This window comes from Acomys minous, assembly GCF_964271855.1.
Source record: "Acomys minous genome assembly, chromosome: 18".
NCBI classification, from domain to species: Eukaryota; Metazoa; Chordata; class Mammalia; order Rodentia; family Muridae; genus Acomys; species Acomys minous.
In genome coordinates, this window is record NC_140501.1 from 47,050,462 (window position 1) to 47,071,068 (window position 20,607).

Genomic DNA, 20,607 nt, shown 5'->3' on the forward strand with positions numbered 1-20,607 from the left:
GCCTGTATCTAGAAAGGAGACACCTAAAATGATCAGACACCCAAGATGATCTTATTTAGCATTATCTACGTTCACACAGGGCCGGAAGAAGCAAAGGAGGCAGTCAGCTACTGGGGGCCTGAAAGCAAACCTGGACCTGAGTAAGCAGCCCCATCCTATAGCTGAGGGTGGTCTGGAGCTCACTGTGTATATAACCCAGTCGCCCCAAACTCACAGCAGATTGTGTCCTCTGCTCTGCCTGTCCATTTGGGTCTTAAAGGATGAGATGGGACAGCCACATGATTCTTGTCAGGGCCCTGACAGCTGCACTGGTCGGGCTGCACTGTTAGAATGGGTGGACCTCCTTGTCAGGCTGTGTGGGTGGGTGATCCTAGCAGGTCTGGAAAGCACAGCGTTAAACCAAAGGTAATTACACTCAAGCCTTTAGAGCTTGTTATTTAGAACTGCTAGGTTTTAGACCTTTTCCTTTTTTCCGTTGGGGACAGGGCCTCTGTCCCATGTGGATGTCACCATTATATTTTGTAAGCACACAATTTAAATGGGTTCACAAGTTCAGAGGAAAGATTGCTTTGGGATAAATCATGAGTTTTGCCCAATGATTGATGCAGGTGGTGTTGATTTAAAATTATGGACTTGAGAATTGATACTAAAACAGGTTGAAACGTTTTGGGACTGTTGGGACAGAGTGAAAAAGATGTGAATTTGGGAAAGAGGTAGTGGCAGTGTCAAGTTTTGAATATGTGTCTCCAAAATTCTTATCTGAATGCCTTAACCCTCAGTGTGATGATGTCAGGATAGGCCTTTGGTAAGATAATGAGGCTAAGATGACGTCATAAAGGTGGAGCTCCCATGATGAAATTAATGTTCTTAGAAGAGGAGGAGACAGGAGAGCTTCCTCTTGTAGAGAAAACAGATAGCTGTCTGAAAGGAAGCAGGCCCTGGAAGAGCCAGATAGCGAGCCTATCACCTGACTTTCTAGCCTCCACAACTGTGAGCAGCGTCTTTAAGCTACCCAGTGTGCTGTGTTTGCTGTAGTTGCTTCATCATGACAGCTTACTACTTTAAACTGTTCTGAAAGTTGTCTTTGTTTCTATGTCTTGAATCCTGTGGTGTGTGAACATTTATGTTGGTGTACTGCTGCTTTTTTTTAATCGTGTTTTTGCCATGTATATACAGCATATACAAGAAACCCAGCGTCATGAAGTGTTGCTGATTATTTTTGTCTAGGAATTTTATCTCTTTGATTCTTACATTTAAGTATTTAGCCTATTATGAATTAAGTTTGGTACGTGTCCTAAGAGTCACGTTTCACTGTGTGTGGGTATCTCCGTTTTCATGATGTCATTGCTGAAGAGATTCTTCTTTGCCATCTTGTAATCTTAGCACTCATGGAAGATTGTTTAATCATATGTGTTGGAATATTTCTGGGGTCTTTAGCTCGTTGCTCTATTTGCTTTTCTTTATGCCAGTCCCATACCTGTTATCATTACACAGATTTTTGATGTGCTTAGAGAGCAGTGGGAATGAGTCCTGCATCGTGTTTCTCTTTATAAGTTGCTTGGCTATTTGAAGTACCGCATGCATCAAATTTTCTACACCCTTAAAAGTGCTGTTTCAATAAACCTGTGGATTATTTTGAAGAGTTTGGAGACCTTCAAAATGAATCTTTGAGTATACGAACATAGGGTATTTTTAAAAATTCTTATTTCTATCGGTCCCCTTTTCAGTGGTATATTGTAGTTTCAGAGTACAAGTCTTACCTCCTGGGCTAAGTTTCTTGAACTATTGTGTGTGTGTGTGTGTGCGTGTGTCTGTGTGTGTGTGTGTGTGTGTGCGCGAGCGCGCGTGCGTGTGCGGGCGTGTGCGCTTGCCGTAGTGTATGTGTGGAGGGCAGAGGATAACTGAGCAGTAAGGCGGGGCTTTTCCTGTTTCTGCATTTGTGCTCCGTGCTCCAGCCCAGCTGGCCTACGAGCACCCAGGTGATTCCTGTCTCTGCCTCCCATCTTGACCTAAGAGTGCTGGGGTTGTAGATGGGTGCCGCCCCTTCTAGCTTGTTACATGCTCTCTGGAGACTGCAGTTGGGTGCCAGCCTCCATGGCTAGTGCTTTTACCTACTGAGTGGTGTCCCCAGACCTGTCTTTATGCTTTTTGTGTTGCTACAGATTCGATCTTCTTGATTTCTTTCTCAGATTACCCATTGTTAGCGTATGGTAACGGCAACTCATTTTTCTACATTGATTGTACATCCTTGAATTTTGGTAATTTTATACTAGCTATAGCTTTTGTGAAATCCTTACATTTTATACAAATAGCACAGTATTTGTAAACATATTACTTACTCCTTTATAATTTAAATACCTTTTTTCTTTCTTATATAACTATTCTAGATAGAACTTCTATAATTGCATTGAATACGGCTGTCAAAAATTGGTATCATTGTGTGGAAAATAAAATGTCAACCTTACTACAATCTAGTTTCATTTGAACATTATAAATCCTTACTAAAAGAATGTATGTGATTAAAAAAAATCCTACCAATCTAATCCCAGAGTTAAGTGCCAAGTTAGAAACACAAGAAATATGAAAAGTCAAGGCAACATGACTCCTTAAGATTACTAATTCCATAGTAATTGGCTCTAGTGAGAGTGAACTAGATGAAAATTCAAAGTATTCAAAAGAATAATTATAAAAATGTTGAATGAAATCCAACAGGATATGAATAAACTTCTTGAATTATTCAAAGTGAATACACACAGCTGGATGAAATAAGAAAGTCAGTACAGAATATGAAAGAGGACTTACGTAGAGGTACAAATACTGAAAAAAAGTTGAAAATTTGAAAATTAAAGTCTCAATAAATGAAATAAAAAATTCAGTGGGAAGCCGTATGAGTAGCGAATTAAACGGAAGCTGGTGTTAGAGCTTGTTGAGCTAAATGAGTTATGGAAATCAGTGACAAAAGTGAGGTAAATAGGAAAGCACGAACAACATCTAAGACCTATGGGGCACGACTAAAAGCCCAAATTTACACATCACGGATATAGGACAAGAACAATGAGCAAAAGGTAGAGATAACGTATTTAAGAAAGTCATAGAAAAATTTCCAAATCTAGCAAAAGAGGTGGCTCTAAGATGTAGGAAGCATTTAGAAAACCAAATGAATAGGATCACAAAAAGTCTGCCACCTCATACTGTGCTTAAAACAATAAGTATTCAAAACAAAGACTATTGAAAGCTGTCCAAGAGAAGCACCAATCATATATAAAGGCAAACCTCTCAAGATAACAGTGGATGTCTTAGTTTTGTCAGTGTGACACAACCTAGAATTTACCTGAAGGAAGAGTCTCAGTTGAGGCATTTCTTAGATCTGATTAGTTTGTGGGTATGTCTTTGGGGATTTTTCTTTATTGTTAATTGACATCGGATGGCCCAGCTCACAGTGGGTGGTACCATTTCCTAGGCAGGTGGTTCTTCTGGGTTATATAAGGAAACTAATTATGCATGAACCTGAGAACCAGCAAGCAAATGAGCCAAAGTACAGCATATCACCATGATTTTTGCTGTGAGTGATTGTCCTGGTTAGAGACAGTGCTGCATAGAATAGCAAGCAGGCCTGCCTTGACGTTCCTGTGAGTTTCTGCCCTGACTTCCCTCAGTGACTTAGAAGTATAAGCCAAATTAATTTTTTCCTCCTGAAAGTTGCCTTTGTCAGTGTTTTATTATAGCAACAGAACAGGAGACTAGAACAGTGGACTTCTCAACAGAGGCTCTAAAAGCCATGAGCATGTCAAACAATACATATCAGGCTCTGAAAGACAGGAGTTGCCATCCCAGATTTATTATACCCAGCAAAGGTATCCTTAAAAATTGAAGATGGAAAAAGTTTCTATGATAAGGAATCCATGGCTACTAAGTAAGCACTAGGGAAGGTACTTAAGGAATTATCCATACTGAATAGAGAGATAAATATTCATGAAGACACAGAAGAGACTGTACTCCTTAGGAATAGCAAATGATTAGCAAAGTACCAGATACTACAAAAACAGTAAAAAGACATGAGGCCATAGGAGAGATTATACTTATTATATTAGTAAGCAAGTGGTTAGGAAAGTGCCAGATAGTACCCAAACATCAAAATGACAGGAGTTAATTTATACCTTTTAATACCGAGTGTTCATAGTGTCAATTTTCTAGTTAGAGATAATGACCTATAGGTTGGATTGAAACACTGGACCCAAGCAGGATAAAATAGTTATTGCTCTTAATCTCAACACTCAGGCAGGGGCAAGTGGATTTCTGTGAGTTCCAGGACAGCCAGGGCTATATAAAGACCTATCTCAAGCAACGAAACAACAACAACACAGCATCCACCACAAAGAAACCCAGACCTATCTATGTATTGTCTACCAGAAACATCTGTCAAAGGTCAACACAGCCTTGGGGAAAAGGGTAGAAAAGATATTCCAAGTAAGTAGAGCTAGAGCAGGTGGGTATAGAAATAATACTGGACAGAGACTTCAAACTAAAATTATGATAAAGACAGTCATATTGTTTAAGGGAACAATCCCTCAGGAGGAAATTTGAATTCTAAATATGTAAGTGCTGACTATGGATGTACCCTATTTCCTAAGACAAACACTACTGGACATAAAGGCACAGGCTGACCTCGATACCATGGCTGTAGGTACCTTGAGTCCCCTACTCTCATCAGTAGGCCAGTCAAGCAAAAAACCAAAATAGCCACAAAAATATAGAGCTAAATGATATTACAGATCGAATGGACTCAGCAGGCATCAGCAGAATATTGTACCCAAACATTTTTTCTCAGAAGTTCATGGTTCTTTCTTCAAAAAGGATCATATTTTAGAACAAAAAGAAATCTAAAAATATAAAAACTGAAATACTTTTGTGTGTTTCCACTGATTGCAATTTAATAAAACTAGAAATCATCAGCACTAGGAATTACTGAACACACACACACACAATCATGGAGCACCATAGTATTTGAATGGTTCATTTAAAAAGTGAGGGAAGTTTTTTAAAAAATCATAGAATTGAATGAAAACAAAACCACATGATATAAGAACTTAAGAAGGACAATGAAAGCAATTCTTGGGGTATGTGTGGTGTTGGGTGGGTGTGCACTCGTGTGCAGAAGTACTTGCTCATTAGTATGCAGCTGTGCAACAGAGGCGGACATCCACTGTTGTCCTAACCTCCTGCCTCACCTCACCTTACCTTACCTCCTGACCTTAGTTTTCTATACAGGATCTCTCAATGAATCTGGATTAGCTGTTTTCGCCAGATTGGTGCACAGGGAGCTCCTGGTATCTGCATCCACATGTCTTTGTGCCCCAGGGCCAGGTTACTGATGCGCTGCCATGCCTGGCTTTCAGGTGGGCACAGGGGACCTAAACCACAGCTTATGCTTACACAACAAGCACAGTACCCATTGACCTAGCTAGACATACATATATTTTTTTTAAAAGTCTGAGAAATACCAAATAATTTAAATGCTAAAAAAATTTCTGTTCTAAGTGTATGAGTGTTTTAACTGCAGGTGTATGTATGTGCACCTTGTGCATGCTTGGTGCTTGTAAAGGTCAGAAGAGGGTGCCAGATCCCCCTGAAACTAAAATTATGAAGACTGCGAGCTACCATGTGGGTACTGGACACTGACTCTGTCCTCAGTGCGAGCAGACAGTGTTCTTAACCCTTGACCAGTGTCTCCATTTCCAGTATTATTTGATTATGCATCTCAAGGTCTTAGAAAAACAAGAACAAATCAAAGTTATTGAATGGAAGGATAGCAATGATTAGGCAGGAAATTATGACATAGAAGCAAAAAGAACAAAACAAATAATGAAACAGTTGGTTGGATGTTCATCATATTAAGCAATATAAGCCAGACACAGAATGACAAATACTGCTTTCTCTCATTTGTGGGTGTAGACTTTATATAGAAACACAAAAGCGTTTACTGTGTACTTACTCCTGTGTATTTATTTATATACTAGTATATACGTACACACATAGGAATGAGTGAATGACATGAAAGCAGAAGAGACACTTGGAGAGGAAGAGGAAGAGCACCTGTGGGAAAGGGGGAGGGGTGTAAGGGAGGTACTGTAGGTAATAAATATGGTCAGAGTCCAAAGTATATGTAATAACTTGAAAGCAGTTGTCTTTATAAAACTGAGAACTATGTACAACAAGTGTATAATAGCAATATAAGAGAAATATTTGAAATAAATATTTATAAAAATGGGTATCTTTGTCTTTTCCTGATCTTGAAGAAAAACTTCCAATCTTTAGTTATTAAATATAACCTTCTCTATGGTTTTTTATATGTAGCCTTTTATTTATTTATTTTTATTCTTGTGTTCCCACTTTTTATTTTTTCATGAGTATTGAATTTATCAAATGCTTTTATTAGATGATTTGTGATGATCATGTGGTTATTTAATTTTCAAACATTCTATTGAAAAATAACACATACGAGCAGTGCAGGAGTGGTCAGCATGCAATGCTTATAATTCAGTGGTTCTCAATCCGTTCAACAGCTCCTCCTGGGTCAAGGCACAGAACAGAGTCGGCATCCCAGGAACTGTCTCCTGTCCGATCCTTAGCTCCTCATGAAGCTGATCTTTAACAATATGTTGATTCTGCTTTTGAACTTTATACAAAGTTGAGCAGTGTGTGTTCTCTTTGTTTTCCACTCACATTGTATTTGTGAAATTTTACTCATTGTTCTCTGAATCAACAGTTTGATTTTCTTTGGTTTATGTAGTTATTTAGTAGATTGGTTGATTTCCAAGGGACATTTGGTTGTCTGGTTTTAAGGGACTATTAACAAAAATATTGCTACAAGCTCATGTACTTGTGTGTTGGTCCACATGCGCAATCGTTACTTTTGTTCATCTATTTTGAGTCTTTGTCATCAGACCACCTTTGGTAGAAGGCCCTGCCTTCAAAACCAGCACCACAGCACACAAACTTGGAGAGATACTAGAAGAGGTTGGGTTTTTTGTTTGTTTGTTTTACATTCTAAAATGATTATAGGACTTTTTTGGTTACTCCATAGCCTTAGTGCTGCTTGACATTGTGAGTCTTACGCAGGTTTTTCTCATGCTAAGGGTACCCATCCAGTTAGGCCATTCTATGTTGTCTAAGTTTAAATTACTTTTTCAGCCAATAAATGGTGTTGAGATGGTTTGAAATGGTTTGTTCATTGGGACTTTGAATTCCTTCAGTTGCCTGTGTTGTAACTGTCTCTTCAGTCTGTGCCTTACATTTTATTCTATTAAAGATATTTTTTAAATGTAACTCTGAGTGAAACACTGAATATTACTTTCCCTTTATGACTCGAGAAGTATATTTTATCCCTTATTTGAGAAATATTTTTCTTTTCCATGCCTATGAGCATACTCAACTGTATTATATTTTAGAAGTAGTTTTGATGGTGATAATACTGGAGTTATCTTTACTTTATACAGATATTATTTTTTAAAACTACAGATTTGTAGGGCAGTTGTTTATAGCCAGTGTATGTTCTGAATTGTGAGTTAGAGTATAAAGCATTTTCATGTACTTTTTAGCTTGACAATAGAGGTGGGGCATTTCCTCCATCAACATTAACAAACACCACACATCGTTCCTACTCTCTTTGCATATATCTGATACTCCGTTATGAGAAGGGAAAAGAGATGTGTAACTCCAACAGAGAGCGGGTTTGGGACACACACACACACACACACACACACACACACACACACATACACGCACACACACTTGAGAAGAGGAAAAAGCAAAGTGAGTACAGTGAGGAGGAGGAGGAAGGCATGGACTTGTGCTTTCAGGTATCCAGGGTACCACAGAGCAGGGCTGGAGTGTAGCCTGCACAACGCTGTCAGAGCCCATCTGCTAGTGAAATAAAAGTTCTTCACTGTTATAACAAGGAGAAGGGGAGGGAGGGAGGTGAAGGAAGAAAAACTAAGAAGAAGGGGAACAAAAAGTACTTACAGGCTCTCTGTTTACTTCCTGGAAATGTTTGCTCTTAATATAATAAACTTGTGTTTTGCAAGAGTCAAAATAACGTAATGACTCTATGCCGCCTTAAAATTCTTCATAAATTCCACAGAGAAATTATTTTATATGATTCAAAGTATTGAGTTTTTATCAATCTTTAAGTAATTTAGTAGTGCACACTTAGGCCAGAGTTAATTTGTTCTTGTGAACATGTTATGTAACATGAGCACTGTGCTTAAGTGGCATGTCTTTTTGAGAGACAGCTAGTGATCTACAGTGTTCTGTTAGGGATTTCAGTGTGCAACAATCAATAAGTACCTGTGTTGAATACATTTTTAAAAGTCTCAGGCAATTTCTGATTATCTAAACAGAAAATTGTTTTCAAGTTGAGTCAACTTCTGTGAGAGTTTCTGGAAAGATTCAACATTTTAAAATAATGTGGATTTCATCTTTGAATAAGGAATGTCTTGTCCCTTAGCACTGAATTGGTGAATGCTACAAGCATCCAAAAATGTTTTACAGCTCAGCATAGACTTAGTAGCATGTATGACTGTGTCCAGTTTGCTGATGTTTTATTGGTTCACTCTGTATAAGCTATTCTTCTGCCGTCCTACCCTGCCGTATGCATGCTAGCACATCTGCAATTAAAGGTTTCTAAGTGCGCACCAACACCCTTTCATTAACAAAAGATTCGTTTTGTTTAAAATTGTTCTCATTTATAACAGATGAATGATGTAAGACTGTATGTAATACTTAAAACTTGAAGGTTCTTATCCTTAATCCTGAGCAAGTCTTTTTTTTTTTTTTAACTGTTTTACTTTGTGTGAGGATTCAGTGGAAAATCGTAATTCTTTTTGTGTAGTGCCTCAAGGCAAATAGGATGATGAGGGAGACTGGTTCTTTGTAATTACCTTCTCAGCTCAAAGAAAAATGTCAGAGAAGCGTTGCCTCATCCAGCCATTGTTGTTTGATGCCGATCACAGGGTGTAGACTAAATAGTGATGTTGAATTTAAATTAAATAACCACTATCTAGGAATGGAAGGGTGGAGAGCAGATATGCATTTAAATAGTTTCTGGCCTGGCGTGGTGCTGCACGCCTTTAATCCCAGCACTAGGGAGGCAGAGGCAGGCGGATCTTTGAGACCAGCTTGGTCTACAAAGTGAGTCCAGGACAGCCAAGGCTACACAGAGAAACCCTGTCACAACAAAACAAAACATAGAGCTTCTGGTATTAGCATTAGGTTTAGTGTATATAGTGTAATAATAGTTACCTTGGTTGGATTGTAAGAATTTTTTCAAATAGTTGATTGAAAATAATCATCAGGAGATCTTCTTGGTTTTCCTTGGACAGTATGTCTGTTAGTAAGGCAATTTCTGAATGTATCTTAATGTGTTCTCTGGTTGAATATTCAGTGTCTATGCCTTTTTTGTTTTGTAGAGTTGGAGGGCTGTCCGGTGTATCGATGCCTTATTGATAATGGCAGAACACCCGCCATTGCTAGATACAACTCAGATTTTAAGCAGCGACATCTCCCTTCTGTCTGCCCCGATTGTAAGTGCAGATGGAACACAACAGGTAAGGAAGCGTATGCTACCTCCTGCTATGGTTTTCTTACAGCCTAAGGGGCTACTTACTCTCTTTGCTGTTGAATAACCAGTAGTAATAGACTTCTTTCTTGCCTTTTCTGTCCTGTGTAAACATGGTAAGAAAAGGGTTTTGTCTTGGTTTTTGTTTTTAATGTGTCCTCACACGCCTTCGCCTTCTTAGCCTTACCTTCCTTTTTCTAGCTTGCTTTTCAGGGTCAGGTGGAAATCTGTTAAGGTTTTCTCACCCACACTAATCACAAATGTGGCAGATACTCGTGTGCTTTCATGAGTTTCTGGCAGATTTCTAACATCTGTTGCCTGAGGCCAGTCACTGACTTCAATATGAATCTATTAATCAGTTAATCACAGTACACTGCCCTGGTTGCCATAGCTGTGTATTCTGTTGAGGGGAGGACACTGTACCAGGCTGAGGAACCATCACTACAAAGGCTGAAGCCTTGTTTCTCTTCTCTCAAAAAGGAGATCCCATTGGTAAAATCCTTCAGAACCCGAGCTGGGAATAGCAACCCTGGGGTGAATGGCTGTTGACAACAGCACACACTGAAGTAGTAATCTGGGTGGTGGTCCAGCAGCAGTGGTAGAATATGTAAAACCATACAGCACAGGCTCGGAAGATTGCGCAGCAGTTAAGAGCACTTGCTTTTCTTGCAGAGGACCCAGGTTCAGTTCTCACCATTCCACACCGTGGCCTACAGCAGTCCTTTACTTCAGTTCCAGGCTGTTCAGTGTCCTGGACTCTGGGGCATCAGACGTACACACAATGTACGTAGATAACACATAGGCAAAACACTCATGCACATAAAGTTAAAAGACATTGTCAAAAAACTGTACAACAAATAATAATTGAAGGTAGATGGGCAATAAACTTGACAGTGTATATTCTCAATATTGGTTGAAAAACTAACTAAAATAAGTGAAGTCAGAGCTTGCCTGTAAGACGTGACATCAGTCGGTTCCTGGGAGAAGCAGCAGACAGTAAGGCGCGTGTGCAGGAATGGCGTGCAAACTCCATGGCAGTGGATCCTTCCTTCTGTTGTCTTCAGGGGGATACTTTCTCTTGTATCTCTTGGGATCAAATTAACTTTCTTATATTTGGCTATTAAGATTACCTTCCCTTCAAGGACGCGTGTGTCTGCTACTGCGTTGTATTAGCTGTAGTGGGCTTGTGGGGTATAGAGGACTCTTCTGACATCTAGTATGGTTTCTACAGAAGCAGTGACAGACTTCTTCTCTCTTCACTGGCATGGCTCAACTATTTTGGTTTTGCTTTCTTACTAATAGATTTTTTCTTCTTTTTTCTTTTTTTTTTCTGAGATGGGGTCTCACTGTGTATGTCTGATTGCCCTGGAACTTTCTATACAGACCAGGCCATCTTCAAACTCACAGAGCTCTCCCAGACTCTGCCTCCCAAATGCTGGAATTAAAGGTGTGCACAAGCACGCCCAGTTAGTAAAAGATTATGTATGTTTTATATAATAATCTTTTCATTTGAAATTGTAACATAGGTACATCATGCCCTCCTTCCAACCCCCCTCGGCCCCTCCCATCCACACTCACTCATTGGTCAGTCTGTATAATGTTGCCTGTAAGTATGTGCTCCCAGGGCTGGCCACTTGACCCTGGGTAACCAATTGGGGAACTCTTCTTGGGGAAGACTGTTCCCACTGTAAGCGTTTCCCAGGCCATGCCCATCGTTCTTTGGCTAGGCCAAGAGCCCTCACGCTTTCCCCTTCTGTGTCCTCATGTTCACTGGTGTCATCATTGCTTTCAGGTCTTGTTTGGGCAGTCACAGTGATGAGGCTGGATGGGTGTAGCCTCTCTGTCATTTCTGGGAGACACAGCCTTCGTATTTCTGGCTCTTAAACACCCCCCCCCCTCCCTTGACATAATGGCCTCTGAGCCTTAGGTTGAGGAGTTATGTTGTAGATGTATCAGTTGAGACTGGGCACCATGCAGCCTCTTGATCTGTTGTGGTTTTCTGTAATAATCTCTACTTGTTGCAAAGAGAACCTTCTTTGATGAGGCATTATCTATCTATCTATCTATCTATCTATCTATCTATCTATCTATTTATTTATTTATTTTGAGACAGGGTTTCTCTGTGTAGCCTTGGCTGTCCTGGATTCACATGGTAGAGCAGACTGGCCTCAGACTCACAGTGATCTGCTTGTCTCTGCCTCCCCGAATGCTACAATTACAGGTGTGCACCACCATGCCCAGCTTATTTGTCCTTTTATACAGTTCTAAGCTTGTAAGAAATACTGAGTGACTGTATAGAGAGTTCCAATATACCACCTCATCGGTGGTTTCCTCCATTAGCACATCAGTGTTAAATATTAACATATACATTACAACCAGAATGATATCACTAGATAATATAGTTTAATGGGCCAGTATCTTAAGTGCAGTCCTTCAGCTACCAAAACATTATTTGGTGAATGTTAGTGTTAAAGGTTCACGCTCAGTGTTCTGTAGTCCTGTGAGTTTTGACATGTAAATACAAGCTACTTATGTTGTCATATGTACAGTAGCTTCTCAACTGAAGAAAGTCCTGTGTTTGCCCGGTTCATCTCTCCTTAACTGTCCCTGGCGGTTTGGCAGCCACTGGCTTTCTTCCTGTCTTTCATACTTTTATCTCTCCTGGAATGCTATGTAATTGAATTCACAGTGTGGCCTTTTCAGATTAGTTATCCTGACTTCACAGTACAGTCTGGACAGTTTCTTCTCGTGGTTTTAATGACTCCTGCCTGTTTTATTATTGTGTAATGCCCCATCATGTGGATGTTCTAGACTAGATCGTTCGTCTAGTCTTCCTTTGAAATCTGCTTCTGTTACTTTGAGTTCTGGACACTTACGTGACCATTGGAAACTTGGTGCAGAGATCGGGTGGATCTCAGCCTCATCTCATGGTGAGCACAGTCAGAGACGGATGTTGGCTCGTGTTAAAAAGCAGCGCTTAGCTTCGTAGGAGGCTGCCAAACTGTCTCCCAAAGTGTGCCTTTTAGATTGCATCTGAGATGTCCTCAGTGGTAGAGGAAGCAAAGCATGGAGGAGTGACTAACGCTGCTGGGATCTCCACCCTTGCTCGGCTTCAGGGAATGTGGCCTTCACAAGGAGGAGGCCCAGCCCTGCATGTTACCACTATCAGAGACAGCCAGATATTTTAGTTTCTCATGTAGCTCAACAGTTTTCTGACTTCTATGCATTTGTCTTTTTTTTTTTTTTGTCTTCTAAATGGATCGGATACACCTAAGATGTTGGCTGAGATCATCTCAGGCTGCGCTTGCAGCTTGGTGATAGAGCACATGGGTGGCCTGTGGCAGGCCCTGGATTTGATGCCCAGCACCACAAAGCAGAACCACTCACCGAGGCCTACAGAGAGTGTTCATCATCTCCATTTGCTCAGCCTCTTTTACTATTTTGTACACGTCCTGTCGGATCTGTGTCCACAGGCACTTGCTTTACATTGGAGACTGAAGAGACAACACAGAGATGCTGCAGACATCGTCTGAAGCCTTCTATTATTTGCATTTCCCAAAGAAGGCTGATAGGAGCGGGATAGCAGCATGGGCTACAAGGAAGCCTGAGCTGAGAGCTTGGCTGGAGTGGGTACCATGAAAGGCAAGGCAGGACAAACAGGATTGGCTAGTCGCACTATGCCAGTGGGCTTTAAGCAGTGGGGGCATTTCTTAGTTGCTTGGTTACCCCCACCCTCCATGTTTAAAAAAGGGGAAATAATAGTGGCTTGGTGTGTATGTGTTAGATCAGTGGAATCTGAGTTAAGGACAAATTAGGACAAATAATTTGCGAAGTATTAAGTAGGTAGACTCGGTAAACATGGCAGGACAAACCGAGAGGATGAACTCTCCCAGGGAGTCCTGTGAACACGTGTGTGTGCGTGGCAGGAACACTCACTAAGACAGGCCTCACATTTGTGTGGCACAAATACCCTTTTAAACAGTAAGGCAAGCTTTATTGCTTGTGCTGTGTGTCCTTCACAGGTTAACTGTGGCTCTGCCTGATTTATCCTCACGTGCTGCTGGTCACATTCACACATCGCCTGACCTCCGTCCACATTTCACTGGCTCCAGTGGGCAGGGACAATCTTACTTTAGGCAAGGTAGTATGCATTTTGTAGGAGTCCTTTACAATAGAGAGACCAGAAATATCAGCAGGGTTAGGATTTAAAGGAGTATGAGAAAACTTGAGACGATTTTCAGGTCACTGGGGATGTGTCAACAGAGGCAATAAGAATGCTTTTATTGTCCAAGCCCTTGCCATGTGCCAGGCTGAGTCAAGTCCTGTCTGCATTGTTTCCTTCACTCTTACTAAAGTCTGAACAGATAGCATGAACAGTTCCACTTTTTAGAACCTACGAGTTACAGTGATGTTTAGTTATGTGTTACTAGGTTAAGGCACACAGCTTCTAAAAGACTGAATGAAACGGGTCAAGCTGACGCTGGACGTTTCCTAGTTACATACCATGGTTTTAATTGCCATAAAAATAAGATTAACAGGTTACTAACTTAGTCAGAGGTCTAAAATTACCAGGACATTAGAGGTATTAAAGCCATAGGAGTATGTGAGATTGTTTGTAATGAAGGCCTTTATACTTGGCATGCATGTAGGGGACATAGTAGTAACCAGTGTCAGCATCCACACAAGCGGGTCTCTCGTTGCTTGGGCATGTTGGAGCTGCTTGAAGTTGCCTGTGGCATTCTGTTCTTAGCTTCTCTTCCGTGGACTTTGGTGGGCTTCTTGATTTCTCACAGGCAGTTGCAAGGTCAGCCATCTGCCACTGTTTTAGACAGGCACGCAGTAACAGAGTGCTGGCCCTATGACTCTGGTTTCCAGGGAGCTGCTCGCTGACCTCTTCTTTAGGCATGAAACTTCTATGGCGCCCCATCATTCTGCTCCCTCCAGTGGCTGCTGTGAGTTTTAAGACTTAGTTTTTTAATGCTACCAAGAAACTGAGACTAGGGAGAAGAATGCAGCTTGAAGTGGTTCAGATCCTGCTGTTCCCACCAGGATCCAGATGTTTCCTTGAACAGAGGAAATTAAAAACAGCATTAGCGACAAGTAGGGACATTTCCTTTCTTCTCCCTCTGTACCACCTAGACAAACGTAGAAGCAGCGCTTCTGAGATGAGCGTTTGCGGCTCTGCTGTTGCTGTTTTATCTCCATGAAGGTTATGTGTAGTTCAATGTGTAGCTTAGCGTAGTTAAGTACAATGTACTAGCAACTGAAATTCAGATATGGGAGCTCTAGAAAGTGATGAGATTTTTTTATTTTAAAAAGATATAAATTAAATTATGCACATTAAAAGCAAAAAGCTCATGTGACAAGCTATACCCATTTAGTGAACCTTAGGGTTCTGGTTCTGAGGTCTGAAAGTACTAGCTCACACCTTCATGTTCCAGAAGCCCAGTGCAGACCCTGACCACAGATTTCACAGCAGCTGAACTTCTCTTGTCCTTGTGTTTTAGATTAAATTTGCTCTGTCAAAGCCCTCCTTAGAAGCCCTGGGAAAGTTAGAATTTAAGCATTAAGACGGAATGCTAGCTCCCACTAGTTTATTTCTCTTACATGTCTGCACCATGCTGTTTCAATGGTACCTCATGAGAAAATAAAATACCAAAACCAAAAGGCTTCATTATTGGATGCGGGGAGAAATCATAAGAACTCAAATTCAGTCCAAAACATCCTGACACAGTGGCATATACTTGTAATTCCAAATCTGGGAGGCAGAGATGGGTAAACTCCAGGGCGCACAGGCCAGCCAGCTGAGCTGAGTTCTAGGTGGTTGAGGATCTGTGCCTGAGGCATGATATTCTCTGGACTCTACTTATATGTGCACACATGTACACCTTCCCACATGCCTGCATATTTTCCTCCCTCCCTCCTTCCTTCTCTTCCCACCCCCACATGTACGCACGTACCCATGCACACATAAACAATGTTAGCATCACTAATTAACTTTTTATATGTAATAAACCTTATACACATGGTTCAGACCAGATCTGTTAATATTATGTACTTTATAGTAATGGTTCAGCTGTGTTCTTCCCCTAAAAGTTAGCTGCATACATATTCAAGTACCATCTCTGTATAAAATGTTATATTGATTATTGTCCTAATAGATACTAAATTTTACTTATAGTTAGCTTAAATAACGAGGTAGTTGGGAAAATACTTCTTAAAATATTATTGTTTTGTGAAGAATTGATGCATAAGTGAATTTCAGAAGCATGTACAAAGGTGACTACTGTTAGGTAATGTATAAGGATCCTAAATAAAAGATAAAATTAAAAAAAATAATGCCCCCAACTGCATAAAATAATAAATCAGTATATTGGATTGAATCCCAAAGCTGCTCAATACTTGCTAATACATGAGTATACAAGAAAAATAGTTTTCTTATTCTGAGATTTTAACATGTCTGGAATTCTCTTTTGTGCCTCTACTCCTATTCTTTAGCCAGTAAATACCCTGGAGTTCCATATGTATCTTCAAACATATTGTGGACTCTTGATCATCTTTTCATCTGTGTAACTCAGAAACTTATTTTAAAACTAAACCAGTTGGTAACCTTGACGGGCACAATAATGAATGTTTTGGTTTGGTTTTTTGTTTTTGTTTTTGTTTTTTTTATACCAGAAAGAAGTTCACGTTTAGTGAAAGTAGAGCCACAGATTGCCTGTATGCAAAGACTCCTCTAGGAATGAGTCACAGGGTGAATTAGAGGTTTGAAGAAGGGAGGGAGGTTGCAATTAAACTTTAAAGAGAGAAAATGCAAATTAAAACCTCAGTGAGGCCCTGGGTGTGGTCTTCAGAACTGCACAACAAAATAAATATTAACCAGCCTTACATTGAAATCCCTGTGGAGCAGTGAATCTCTTGCACACTGCTGGTACTCTGTTCTGATGGAGGTATCTGAAGCTACAAGCCAAGACTGAGATCAAACTTGCTAATTACTAGGTGTTGGCCTTGAACTCCTGATTTTCCTACCTTCATTTCCAAGTGCTGCAAAAGGTGAGTACTACTGTGCTGAGAGAATCTTATACATGTATGTAAAGGCGCACACACAAAACTGTTAATTGCATTTTTTTCATGAGTAACTGATCCATAGCATGGAAATAGGGACAGAGGACTTATGTGGGGAATGCTTGCATCATACTTACCAGCATTCTATTGCATGGATTTATATTAAGGGGAGGCTGTATAGGGATAGTGTTGAGATCAAAAGACTACATAAGCTGACCAGAAGAACAGCAGAAACCAAAGAGACATAGAACGATCCAGGTAAAGAATATTAAAGATGAAAAGATATACTTCAAATTCACACACACACACACACACACACACACACACACACACACACACTTGCACATGTACACACACATATGCACACACATGCACATACATTGTACATACACATACACACCTGTAAACTTATGTTTATCCAAGGAACATCTGAGTATCATTGGTCAATATCAAAATTCTGGTTGAGGATGACAAGTAATAAATACAGTACTTGCTACTTTTCATTTATATGACATATTTTACAATAAAATATCAAAGATATGATATATACATTTTTGGGTTTTTTTATTTTATTAATTTATTCAGATTACAACTCAATTGTTATCCCATCACTTGTATCCTCCCATTCCTCCCTCCCTCCCACTTTCACCCTATTCCCCTCCCCTAGGTCTATGACCGAGGGGGACCTCCACCCCCACTATATGGTCACAGGTTATCAAGTAGTATCTTGGTAGCCTGCTTATTCTTTCTCTGAGTGCCCCCAGGCCTCCTCACCAAGGGGAACTGGTCAAATAGGGGACACCAGAGTTCGTGTCCAAGTCAGTCCCTGCTCTCCACACAACTGTGGAGAATGTCCTGTCCTTTGGTAGATCAGAGTAGAGGTTCAATGTTTACTATTGTATTGTCCTAGGGTAGTTTGCGCAGGCCCCCGTGGGCCCCAATCCACCCATCATGATGTTCTTCTTGTAGGTTTCTAGGACGTTCTGGGTCCTTCTATTTCCCCATCTCCTAAATTTCTCTTACCTAGAGTAAGATATATATTTTAGGATGGATGATAAAGGTTCTAAATGTTATATTTTGACTTTTAAGTTTGAGCTAATAACCAACAGTTAGTCAAAAGTTTAAAAAAAAATAGGTAAGTGAAATGAGAAAAATCCTTGAAGAAAATTGTTTTGTTTTAGGAGAAGACACAAGGAAAAGACTCTGAGAGGTGCTGTCAGCTTTAGAAAGCTGCTGGACCATACGTGAGCCATGAGCTTGAGGCTCCTGGTGGGGTTGCTGCCCCCATGTGTGGCTAGCTTTATGTGTTACCAACCACACAATCAATGCAGAGCTCTCTTTGTAAAAGAGTAGCTCCTGTTAAGACAGATGTCATAATGCACAAGTGTACTCCCGACACTTAGGAGCCTGAGGCGGGAGGATTGTCTGAGTTTGAGGCCAGCTTCTGCTACTTAGCAATATCCTATCTCAAAAAAAAAAATCTAAACAAATAATAGTCTAGATTAGTACTTACTATATAACTTCTGCAAATTCTGAAGTTGGGGAGGATTTGACAAAGAATTGGCTGATGATTTCCCTGGGATCGAAACTGGTTATAGTAACACAGAGATGCAAGGACATACGCCTTTGTACTGGTCTCTCAAGCATATGCTTCTGCAACACAAATGATTCTGCTACTCTTGCTGGATTTTCTGTAAGAGAAGCTATAAAAGTTTATTAGAGCTAGGGATAGCAAGCCAATTCTATCACAAGAGCGATCCTTCCCACATAGTCAGTTGCAGCGACACTGAACAGTGCTGATAGTAGAGTTCTGCCTTTGCTAGAGCATCCTCTGGTTCTGCCAGTCCTCCATGGGCACACTGAGCTAGAATGAAAGATGTGTGCTTTCCTTGAACGTTCCTTTGTTGTTCTGAGTTCACAGCACTTCTTCAGTTTCAAACTAATAAATAGGGAATCGTTTTTATTGGAGTTTATTGGATTGGTTAAATATCTCAGCATTCTTTAACTATTGCATTTTAAAATGTATATGTAATATAAATATTGAGATTTTAAAAAATGAAACATGTTAGGCAAACTGTAACCAAAACAGAGGTGGTACTCTGTTTAACTGAACTATATATAGACTTTAAGTTTAAAAAAATTATGGGAGGTATTATTAGTTTTGTAATAGGAAAGGGTAATCTTGGAGAGATGGGTCAGTGGTTAAGAGCATGTGCTGCTCTTGCAGAGGACTTAATTTTGGTTTCTAGCACCCACCTTGGACAGCTTACAACTGTGCCTGTGAACTTAGACACAGATACAGGCAACCATGCATGCGCACGCGCGCGCGCGCATACACACACACACACACACACACAATTTTAAAATAAATCTTAAAAAATAAAATAAAATAAAATAAAATAAAATAAAATAAATCTTTAAAAAAGATAGGCCAGTCTGCAGGTAACAGTCCAATTTCCAAACACCCAGAATGCTGACAGAATTGAAAGAAATGATAGCCAATTTATTAAATTAAAAGCTCTTTACAAAGATAACCAAGTTTTTAATAGGTTAGATATAAAACACAAAAAGGCCTACAATACTGAAATCAAGAATGTAAGGTCTTATAGATAGAAAAAGAATAATTGGGTTACACAATTGCATGCCAACAATTGTGTCCTCAGTGAATGAGACCAATATAAGGATATAAAATAAATGAACCAAGAAAAAAATTAGTCTGAGTGGAGCAATGCCAGGTAAAGAGAATTTGTGTGTGCATGTATGCAGGCAGACACACATGCAAATTAAAACTGTCAAAAAGGGAAGGCCAGGTGATTTCTCCCATGAATTCCACCAGGTGCTTAAGTCAGACAGAGTCATCACAGGAAACTATAGGCCAGTGCTCTCTGTGAATACAGATACAGAGTCTTAGTAAACACAGTCAAGCAATATCTAAGGCGATAATACTGGACAGGTAGGAGGAGGGTTCTTCATCGAGCATTGTAGAACAGGAGCAAGAGCCACATGGTCATGGCGATAGGCTCAGAAGTATCTGAGTGGACTCGATTCCTCTTTCTGACAAAAACAAAATGGAACATCCATTCAGTTGGAAAGCAGTATAGAGGAGATTCTTCCATCTCAAAAGCATACATATTGCAGAACTCACATTAACTTTATACTGAAAATCAGTGAACACCCCCTCAGATTAGGATCAGGTCATGGATGTATATGGTACCAAATGTGGGCAAATGTGCAGAAGTTGGACTCTTCATGGATTACTGGTAAGAATATGGTTTGCTAAGTCTACTTTATAAAATAGGGCAGTCTGATGTGCCCATGTTAAAAATTTCATGGCATCATTTGGAACAGAGAAGATGACATTTTAAATGTCCACCAACAGACAAATGAATTAGCAAGACGCTTGTATCTGTACAATATTATTCAACGTAAAACTAATATGAAATACTTCAGTACCTGCTGTACCTGAATGGACTTAGAAATCATGTTAAATGAAAGAATCCAGTCATGAACATCTACAAAAGTTCCGAGTTAAAGAAAATGTTTTAAAATTGACTTTGGCACTGGGAAAGCAGCTTGCCTAGCATGTATATGGATCCCCAGCACCAGGAATAAATTTCTGCCTATGATGGTGGTTGGTTTGATAACTCTGTATTCTAAAAACTACTGAATTCTACGTATTACAGAACAAATTTTATGGTAAATGCATTATATCTTGGTAAAAAACACTTTAAAATTTATCTCCCTTTTATGTTTACATAATTTAAATATGGTTGTTAGTGATAACTCTTACACTAAGTGTCCATCTGTCTCTTACAAATGGGTTAAAGTTGTGGAGCCATTTTTAGATTATACCATGGATAAATAATTTCCAAGTCTATGCCAAGTACCTTACACACAGACACTGTCTTCTTCATTCCACACGTACC

The 20,607-nt window shown here is 39.9% G+C and overlaps 1 protein-coding gene across 4 annotated transcripts in view; it reads left to right on the forward strand.

The window, feature by feature from the left end:
* The window catches only part of FNDC3A (fibronectin type III domain containing 3A), a 156,172-nt gene that overhangs the window by 18,811 nt on the left and 116,754 nt on the right, over positions 1-20,607 (forward strand). For 2 of the 4 annotated variants that reach the window (XM_084767820.1, XM_084767824.1), the window contains exons 1-2: positions 869-990; positions 9,468-9,605. In XM_084767820.1, the coding sequence (XP_084623946.1) occupies positions 9,507-9,605 (99 nt within the window). In that variant the 5' untranslated portion in view covers positions 869-990; positions 9,468-9,506. Of the gene's footprint in view, positions 1-868; positions 991-9,467; positions 9,606-20,607 lie in introns of those variants that run through there. The other 2 variants (XM_084767822.1, XM_084767821.1) reach the window with 1 other exon arrangement.